The sequence below is a fragment of the Carassius carassius genome, chromosome 43 (assembly GCF_963082965.1).
Source record: "Carassius carassius chromosome 43, fCarCar2.1, whole genome shotgun sequence".
Classification (NCBI taxonomy): Eukaryota; Metazoa; Chordata; class Actinopteri; order Cypriniformes; family Cyprinidae; genus Carassius; species Carassius carassius.
Genome location: NC_081797.1, coordinates 13,769,084 through 13,779,357, shown reverse-complemented (window position 1 = coordinate 13,779,357; position 10,274 = coordinate 13,769,084). Strand labels below are relative to the sequence as shown.

The 10,274-nt window shown below is 36.4% G+C and overlaps 3 protein-coding genes across 3 annotated transcripts; 2 read left to right on the top strand and 1 right to left on the bottom strand.

Annotated features, from left to right (window-relative positions):
• Window positions 1–853: 853 nt before the first annotated feature.
• Window positions 854–3,010, top strand: si:ch211-106e7.2 (uncharacterized). The gene is made up of 3 exons (XM_059535607.1): window positions 854–2,145; window positions 2,222–2,281; window positions 2,462–3,010. The coding sequence occupies exons 1-3, from the start codon at window positions 912–914 to the stop codon at window positions 2,620–2,622; spliced, it is 1,455 nt and encodes a 484-aa protein (XP_059391590.1). The 5' UTR covers window positions 854–911; the 3' UTR covers window positions 2,623–3,010.
• Window positions 3,011–3,092: 82 nt separating this feature from the next.
• Window positions 3,093–6,677, top strand: amn1 (antagonist of mitotic exit network 1 homolog (S. cerevisiae)). Its single transcript, XM_059536485.1, has 7 exons — window positions 3,093–3,303; window positions 3,412–3,541; window positions 3,619–3,748; window positions 5,400–5,617; window positions 5,989–6,045; window positions 6,113–6,224; window positions 6,311–6,677. Exons 1-7 carry the CDS (start codon window positions 3,275–3,277, stop codon window positions 6,382–6,384), a joined length of 750 nt encoding a protein of 249 aa, XP_059392468.1. The 5' UTR covers window positions 3,093–3,274; the 3' UTR covers window positions 6,385–6,677.
• Window positions 6,678–6,771: 94 nt separating this feature from the next.
• Window positions 6,772–8,344, bottom strand: etfbkmt (electron transfer flavoprotein subunit beta lysine methyltransferase). The gene is made up of 3 exons (XM_059536484.1): window positions 7,934–8,344; window positions 7,667–7,797; window positions 6,772–7,167 (listed from the first exon to the last, which is right to left on the bottom strand). The coding sequence occupies exons 1-3, from the start codon at window positions 8,221–8,223 to the stop codon at window positions 6,815–6,817; spliced, it is 774 nt and encodes a 257-aa protein (XP_059392467.1). The 5' UTR covers window positions 8,224–8,344; the 3' UTR covers window positions 6,772–6,814.
• Window positions 8,345–10,274: the final 1,930 nt, after the last annotated feature.

Genomic DNA, 10,274 nt, shown 5'->3' with positions numbered 1-10,274 from the left:
CATTACCCCAAGTGCAAAATGAATCCAGTGAAATGATGCTTAACAGTAAAATTAATAAGACCCTAAGATGTGAGACTGATCCAAAACATTGTCAAGAACTTTCCATACAAATCAGTGATGAGCCGTTTGTTGAGATGGATGCTTCGTCTTCTTTTAAGCTTGATGTTCTCACTCCGGAAGTGGCTAAACAATGCTTTGCTGAAATTAAAGACATTGCTCCAACACAAAAAAATCTAATATTAAGGCTGGATGACCCTCTTTGTAATCAAACCAAAAGTCCGTGGTTGGCTGATGGATCCACCAGGCAAATTGACTATGGAAGTCCGCCAAAACTTTATCCTGTGCTCACAGGACCATCTCAAATCCGAAATGAATCTGATGAAGAAATGCCTGAAATTGACTGTGTACTCGCAGATGACTGTGTGAGATGTGAGACCGATCCAAAACCCAGTCAAGAACTTTCTATAAACATGAATGAAGAGGAGCTTGAGATGGATGCTTTAGCTTCTATTAAGATTAATGTTCTCCCTTATGAAGTGGCTATGCAATGCTTTGCTGATCAGATGATGGGAGATAAGGACATTGCTGCACCACCAGAGACGATGCAAAAGGCCTGTTTGTTGACTTCACCCACAGATACTGTATCAACAAAAGAAGAGGTAATAATGAGGAGGTTGGTAGGGACTGATGAACCTAAAAGTCCAATGAGCCAAAGTATTTCTGCGACTCCACCAAAACTTGATCCTGTGATTAAAGAACCATCTCAAGTGCAAAATAAATCCAATGACGAAATGCCCGAAATTCACTGTATGCTCACAGATGAGAGCGTGAGATGCGAGACTGATCCAAAAGAGGAGACTGAGAAGATTGACTGTTTAGACTCTATTAAGATCGATGTTTTTCCTCAAGAAATGGCTGTGCTTTGGTTTGCTGGCAAGACCGAAGACAAGGACTTGCAAAAAGAGACTACAGTTCATAATTCCACTGAGGACCAGGTGAAGGTTCAAGTTCTGGAACTCAAATCTGAAAAAGAAGTGCTCCTAGAAGATGTGAAGCCAGAAGAGAGGAAATATCCAAGTTCTGGTGGTGAACAGTTGGAGTCTTACTGTTGTCTTGCTAAATGGTTTCAAACTTTAGAATCTGGAAATGGCTCGTTGTGCATGTGCCAGATAAAAGCAGAGTCGAGGGAGAAGGAGATTAAAATTGAGACCCACAGCACAAGTTTAGAGGTGCGGGATGAAAAAGACAGTCCAGGTGATTCTGAACGGGTGGAAATTAATGCTGCTGCTCTGGAAAGAACAGATGATTCTGAAGCCACAGATGATTCTGAGGATGAGTACCCATTGCTGCATGATCCTACTACAGACAAGACAAAGATTACGAAGGACATATCAAGTTCTGAAGAGGTCTCTAAGGCAGAGACTGAAATTTCAGAGCAGAAAAGAAATGAATCGCCCACAAAATGTGCAACAACCATGACTCCTATGAATGAGATTGAGCAAGTCACCCCAGCTCCTGATTTGAAGACCAACACCGTATGTCTTGCACTGTATGGGTCGTCTTCTGAAAAAGGAAACCAACTAAAGCTAATTAAAAGATTCAAAGAGAAATCAAGTTGTGAACCACCCCCAAAAACTCTTCAAGTTATCGTAAGCTCTCACCAGAAGGTTAAAAACAACAGCAAGTCAAAGAAGCGCAAATGTGTGGAATCAGAAGTTGAAGATGCTACTGACAGGAAAGAGCGCATACAAAGAGCATCCTTGCAAAATCTGGTTCAGCGTAAATCCTTGCCCTCACATCTGGTTTCTGGACTCCGTAAAAATAGACTTTCATCTACCTCATTCAGAAAACTGCTCAGTCAAAGTGCTAATGTGCAAGGGCTAATGCGAAAGAGACAGCATAAGCATACAACGCAACAAATTTCAATGAATAAATATATCATTAGAGGGAAGACTGTGCCATCCGATTTATTGCATTCACCCGATAATGTGAAGAAAAGTAAATATGAGTTGGGGAACCCTGCTTTGATGCCATTGGATGAGGGTCCTACTTTGGAGTTCAAAGTATTGCCAGAGACTTTTAGCTTAGAAGACGGAACTGAACTTAATGGCGCTCAAGCCGACACATCACAGACTTTGCAAAATGGTAACTTCTGAAAATATATACTATTATTTACGCTGTACCTAATGTTTACTTGTAAATCTTGTTCCTTTTTCTTAAGAGACGTCAGGCCCAGAAGAAAAAGCCAAAAGGATGAAAACTAGCCATTTGCCAACCCAAGGTATTGGACCGAAGATTCATCTTGTTAATTTGAAATGAAATGTTTTTATTAGCCTCTTATAAAGTAAAGGTGCAATTCCCCATTTTTAAATATTGATTAATGAACTGAATCACATAATATTGTTTGGCAGGTAGTTTTCCACTCATCTAAATGGCTTTGTGCTTGTCTATCTATCTGCAGGTGTCTGGAGTTTCAGTCCCTTGAAGAAAAAGTGCACTCAACCCACCGAGGACACTGATGTCTCGGGGTCATGTAGCCTCTTCCAAGAGTTCAAAAAGAAATATCAAGAAAAGAAGGACGTTGCCTCCAAGCAGAACTTGAATACTAGTGAAAGAGCTTGATTTTTTTTTTTTTCTTCTTCTATTAAAGTGAAAGCAAATGGGTTTATTTTGTCATGCGTTTACTTCCTGTGAATGTTAAACCTAAACGGATATGATATGCAAGTGTTCAAATACATTTTTACTGTTTAATTGAACTTAATTATTTGTATTGTTATAAATGCATCATTTGCACAGTTCATCCAGTTCAACAGCTGCTAGTCATCCAGTATTTGTGTACCAGTTTTATGCAATAACTACAATTAAGAAACATCTTTGTCATGAAAGTGATTTTTTTTTTGTATATTTTAGTGTTTCTATTTGGATTCCACTGGTTTGTAAAAATGTGACAATCTATTTTTGTATGATTTTATAAGATTTTTTTAAATAAAATCTTCTGGTTTCAAATACATTTAATTTTGCTCCTGGTTTTTAAGCTCTGCTAAACCGTGTTTCACCGAGGGCAGTCGCTTATGAATGACGTAACACTATAAATGAGACTCGCCCACTATGACACTCGCGAGGGAGAGAAAACAAAACAATGTGGCAACGAAGAAGCCAGATAGAAAGTTAACGATGTGATTCAATTAGAAAACGTACTGAACGCATATTACATAAGATATCTTCGCAGTTAGTCATATAAAGGCGTTAAAACAGCATTGAAAACGACCAAATCATGGCTACCATAGATTCTCTTATGAGCTTGTGAGTAACCTCGTTTTTTATTGTTTAACGCTATTGACAGTAACGTTATTCATTCTGTTCATTTATTAGCAAGGATTCCAGGTCTTTGAGTGTTTTCTCCGCACGCAGGTGCGCCTTTAGCGTCGCTCAGCGCGCTGAGAGGTATGAGGAGATCAGGATGTTGCCTGCTGGCGTTAAAGACCGATTATTGCGAATAATGATGTCTTACGGCACGGTGACCGACTCCAACATCAGCCAGGTAATGCGTCCCCATCATGACAGCGTTTGTGATGATAATGTATCGCGCTCATCGTGTGTGTGGTGTGTGTGTTTCAGCTCGTGCACAACGGAACTCACACACTGGATCTGCAGAACTGCAAGGTGTCAGACTCTGCGCTTCAACAAATCCACTGCATTCAGCTGAGGACAATCCTGTTAAGAGGCTGTGCAGATATCACCTCGAATGGTATTATTTTCACAAATCACTGCTGTTTATGGGGGTCCATTTGTGATATGCAGTCTTTAATTAGTAAATGAACTAGTGTTGTTATTGTTAACTAAAACTATATATTAAAAAATCGGGTATATATTTAAAGTATCAATGCATACTATATTAGAATTCAATTAGTACTAAATTAACACTGAAATAAACTAGAATCAACAGTCAATTATTAATTAATTTAGAAATTTATAAATTGTTATATGGAGTAAATAATAGCAGTGTCCCCTTGGTTAAACCTGAAAATATTACGGGGTTAATTATGAATATTATTCATTGTTAATAATAATTAGTGCTGTCAAACGTTTAATTGCATCCAGAATAAAAGTTTTTTTGTTTACATAATATATGTATTTTTATTGTGTATACACAAACATAGTTAATATTTTGAAAGTATTTATATGTATTTACATGCATATAAACATATTTTTATATTATATATAAATATATTTAACATATAAACATAACATATTTTTCAGGAATATATACATGCATGTGTTTGTATACACCTAATAAATATACACAGTACACACACAGTATGTAAATTAATTTTTTTGTTTTGGATGTGATTAATCGTTTGACTACACTTAATGATGCAACTTTATTAATCATAATCAACTAGAAAACCTCACTTATAATTGGATATAAATCTATCTAGAGCTAAATATAAGTACAGGTGCTGGTCATATAATTAGAATATCATCAAAAAGTTGATTTATTTCACAAATTCCATTCAAAAAGTGAAACTTGTATATTATGCCACGCCGCATGCAGTAATTCAGGCAAAAGGAGCCCCAACTAAGTATTGAGTGCTGTACATACTCAAACTTTTCATTTTCATACTTTTTAGTTGGCCAAGATTTCTAAAAATCCTTTCTTTGTATTGGCCTTAAGTTATATTCTAATTTTCTGAGAAACTGAATTTGGGATTTTCCTTAGTTGTCAGTTATAATCATCAAAATTAAAATAAATAAACATTTGAAATATGTCAGTCTGTGTGTAATGAATGAATATAATATACAAGTTTCACTTTTTGAATGGGATACGTGAAATAAATCAACTTTTTGATGATATTTTCTTATTATATGACCAGCACCTCTATATATAATATTTTAACAACTAAAAAAATGATTTTAGTTGCATTAAATTGATCAAAAAAGACAAAAATAATAAGCAGCACAACTGTCAACATTGATAATCATGTTTAAATGTTTATAGCATATTAGACTGATATCTGAAGGACCACGTGAGAGAATACAAGAGTAATAATGCTGACAATCAGTTCTGCATCACTAGAATAAATTACAATTCAAAGTATAATAAAACTGAACAGTCATTTTAAATAGTAATTTAATACTACAGTAGTATCACTGTTTTACTGTATTTTTCACCAAATAAATGAAGTCTTGTTCGTTATAAGAGACTTTCTGACCTTTATATACTTGACTAATAACTCAGAAAGCAAACGTCAGGTCCTTTTTATTATCGATTTTCCCCTCATCTTGGAATGCAACACCCAAACTGTAAATTTTAGACCTAAAATAAAAATCCAAGTGCACTATTGTTCAATTGAAGTTGTTTAAGACATCAGCGTTTGCTGTATTTGTCTTTCCCTCAGGTCTAGAGGTGCTGGCGTCACGCTGCCCTCATCTTCAGGTGGTTGATCTCACGGGCTGCACGGCTGTGACAGACTCAGGGGTTCAGGCTCTAGCACGACACTGCAGATGTCTGGAAGTGATTTCCTTGCGTGGCTGCGCTGCTCTCAGTGACAGAGCCCTGCTGGAGCTGGGAGAGAACTGCAGGGTGCTGCACAGCATTTACTTCTCCGGGACAGAGGTAACTTACTCTCTCCAAATCGGCATATTAGAATGATTTCTGAAGGATCATGTGACACTGAAAACTGGAGGAATGAATGCTTTGCATCACAGGAATAAATTACATTTTAAAATGTTCTAATATAAATCAGTTATTTTAAATTGTTATCATATCTTTCAATTTTAATATTTTTATTGTATTTTTGATTACATACATGCCACCTTGATGAGCATTAGAGTGTTATTGCAAAAACATTATAAAAATCTGAATTATTCCAAATTTGTGACCAATAGTGTATACACCAAAATCATAGTACTGAACATTATGTACACACTTATGATTATTATTTTTTACCAAAATACTTACTACTTGTCCATTCCCACTATTTAAAGGTAACCGATCAAGGGGTCATCGGACTTGCAACTGGAGTTTGTTCACACAGCCTAAAGGTATTGCATACAGACCATCTTTAATATTGTATTATTATTATTTCTAATTAATGATTTACTGTTACAGGAGTTGCAGATGATACGATGTCGCAATTTGACTGATGTGGCTGTGACTGCTGTTCTTGCAAACTGCGCCAACATCAGAATTTTCAATTTCCATGGATGTCCCCTGATTACAGGTAGTCACATGGTCACTGACATCAAATGCATCACACATTTTGTTGTGCATAAAAGATGTTTCAGTGCATCTATGCGTCTCTTTTAGACAAATCAAGGGAGGCGCTCCAAAACTTTATTGGTCCCAACAAGATCCAGCAAGTGTCTTGGACTGTGTACTGATGTGACATCATCATCTACAGTACATCAACTACAGCACATCAACTTCATTGTCATTAATGTAATGTGCTCATCAAAGAAGATATGCATAATCCTTGTCAAATTTATTAAACAATTTCTCAGTGTTTGATTATAAATTAAATTATAAAAGTGATAAAAATCTTACAGCATTTACAGCGTTTGCATCATAATGTTATTTAATATTTAAGAATATATTTATGTAAAATTGTTTTGTTTACCTTTCATTTTCAACATTTTAACTGCACTATAATACATAATAAATAAAAATATATGTGTGAAATAACTGTTCTAGAATATATTCCATTGACTGTTTGCTTAGAGTAAACCGCATCAAAGACAGATAGATATAGATAGATAGAAAATACATACTTGCATTTTCTTGAATAATGTTTTATTGACATCCATACTACACTTACACAGGTTTGTAGTTGTAGCACCACACTGTGCTGTTTGTTAGTCCGTAGTTCTCCTCTTTGACTGAGTCGGGCAGCTCAAAATGAGCCAGCTTATGTAATAATTTTCTGATGTCATGGCTTTCAAATTGAGCCCGTCCCGGGTCACCAATAAGCACTTGTGCTCCATGTGTGGTTATGCATGTCCGGAGCCACTGTTGCAGATGATCAGCCAGATCTTCATCATAGAACATGTCTCCGAGAAGAACGAGGTCCCAGTCTTCAGGCTCTGAGCCGATTACGTTGTCTGTCACACAAGGTAATGGCTCCAGATCGTTCAGTTCACAGTTCATTTTTGTGGCAACGGCAGCAACTGTAATAACAAAACAGAGCACTTATGTTTAATATCATAAAACCTTTGTTTGTTCAGTCAGTGTGGTGTAACCAACATGAAACCGTTTTTAAATTTATTTTACATTTGAATTTTACTTAATGTTTGTCATTTAGTTGGATTTTTGGTAGTTTTTGTTTCTTTATATACGTATGTGTGTATATATATATATATATATATATATACATGTATGTATATAGCATTTTATTTACTTTTTTATGGGTTTAGTTTTAGTTAACTATAATAACACTGCTTTAGACAAAAGTTATTATTTAAAAATGTGATTTTTATATTATTAATTTGATATTCATATTATAGCAGAAGATTTAAAGTGTTCTAATAATGTTGGCCACCATGTTTTTGATCAACTCTGCAAGTAAGTAAATCTATAATGACGTTTAGTTTTCTCGTCAAGCTGAATTTCACAAATCATAGTTATCGTTAATCCAGTTATGAGGTGCAGCAGGAGCACAAGTCTCACTTGGATCGATGTCATTGGCAACAACATGGGAAGCTCCAGTGAGTTTGGCAGCGATGGCTGAGGCTCCACAACCACAGCCGAGATCAAGCACCTTCCTGCCTCCAGACACCTCGGGGTTATTTAACAGATACCTGAGAAAACAGTCCACTCAGAACTGCATCATTAATAATAACGACACAATAACGCAGATAGACTGAATGTATCTTACAGTAACTAACCTACAATCTACAAATACCGTAGCGCTTATTATCATCGGTGATTTGTTACCTGGCCAGCGCCTGTCCACCAGGCCAATATATTGCCCAGTACGGATCAGGGAAAGGCCATAATTCAGGTTTCTCCGTCCAGAACCGGCAGGTGGGGGTGAAGAGTCTTAAATAAATCTCTGGGGTCAAGCTTTGGGCGCTCACTATTTCTGTGTTATCAATAATGAACTTCTTTACATCGTCCTCTGATGTGACGCTTGTCACGTATCGACGCATTAAACAACACGTTCCCCTTTGAAATGCGTTTAAAGCGCCCTGACCGCGGAAACGCAGGATTATTCCTCTGTACATGTCCGCAATGCCAAAAACGAGTCCAAATCCCTGCTGTTCCTACTGTTTACGTTTCTTCCACATGTCTGTCACGCATGCGCAGACCGGCATGGCACGTCTGCAACGTCACGAAGATAATCTGACCAATCGGAGCGCTCAACTGAAAACAACGTTTTGCTAACGTTTTTAAACTTTAATTTTGAACTTTGTACAATTGCACCGACCTTAAGTAATTTCAAATCATTTTAAATAATTTGAATTTTAAATATAATTATTAAATATTAATTATTAATGATAAATTAAAATGAAATGGCTATATAAAAATATTATTTTAATAATTGTCATGTAACATTTTATGTCATTTATTGACTGGTTACAGTGTTATGGCTGGTACATGTTAAATCTTCATCATTGAAATCATAACTTCCAGAAATAGTCCCATGAGCTCATAAAATGATTATTGAGTGAAGAGGTGAGCTGCTGCTGTATATGACAGTCACCATAGATACCTGCTGCCAAGGCTTCTTTCAACAGCGCCGTCTGCTCAGTAAGCAACTGACTGAGTGTCAAGTACTGAGTGTGTGTGTGAAATCAAAACACAAGGAGGAAAAACAACCATCGCCAAGGATACAAAAGGTATGTTATATTGTTTTGGTGATTATGTACTTGTGAATTAATAATAGACCGCATTAGTGATAAATTTATCTCAATGTATAGTACTATGAATATTTATTCTTAATATTATGCATATTATAAAAGAGCAAATGCTACAATGTCCCCTCTGCCACAGATACTGCTTGACTGTCAAGTAACTAAGTTTAAAAAAAGATTCTAGCAACAAAGTTTCCGTGTTGTTGTGGCACTCTGGCATGCTAGGTTCAAACTGTCTGGTCTGTGTGAAATAGTTTAGTATAAGGGCAGGACAATCTGCAGTTGAGTACACAGTATCTCAACTCACTTTTGGAGATGGCTAAGTGGAGAGGAGAAAGAAGAAGCCTTTCACCTTCAGGATTCTGGAATGAGAAGGAATGGGACGCTGACCCGGGCCGTGCATCTTTCTGGCGCACTCTTAGGTCTCAAAGTCCCCTCGCTCTCTCGGATCTGGACTTTTGGGATAGTAGAGCTCTTCTTAAAGCTCGGGTATGTACAAAGAGACTGTGAGGATCAAAACAAATCTTTTAAAATAATCTTTTACAAAATTATAACAACAAATATGACGCTTCTTTTCAGAAATCTCCAGCATGGAGTTGTGTAGACTTTTCTGGATTGACTGGCCGCTCAAAAATCAGCACTAGGTTAGTGCTCTGAAGGAATAGTTCACACAAAAATATAAAAATTTACTAAAAATGTACTCACACTCAGGCCATCCAAAATGTAGAGCTTGTTTCTTCACAGATTTGGAGAAATTTTGCATTACATCACTTGCTCACTTAATGGACTGAATGGGTGCCGTCAGAATGAGAGTCCAAACAGCTGATAAAAACATCACAATAATCTGAAAGTAATTCACATGACTCCAGCCAAGCAGTTAATGTCTTGAATTGAAAAGGTGTATGTTTGTAAAAAAACAAAACCACCATTAAGACATTTTTAACGTCAGACCAAAGTCCTCTATTCATAACCTTAATTTCTCCAGAGAAAAATAATTTCATCTGAAGCAGGAGAGAAATATGCACACTGTTTAAGTGAAAACAGTTATATGTGGGTGGATTTTGATGTGAGAGAACAACAGAGGATTGACTTTTTCACTGGAGGAAGTGATATTATGGAACATGCAATGGTATTTTGGCCAGTTAAAGATGAATTTGTTTTTAACAAACATGCATCTTTTCATTTTACAAGATTTTAATTGATGGACTGGAGTGGTGTGGATTACTTGTGGATTGTTGTGATATTTCTATCTGCTGTTTGGACTCTCAATCTGACGGCACCCATTCACTCCACTGGTGAGCAAGTGCTAAAATCTTGGATGGCCTGAAGGTGAGGAATTTTCAAAGAAATTATAATGATATAAAGTTTTAATAATCATTCTAATTCTGTGAGAATAGTGAAGTCAACACACCACAATGATA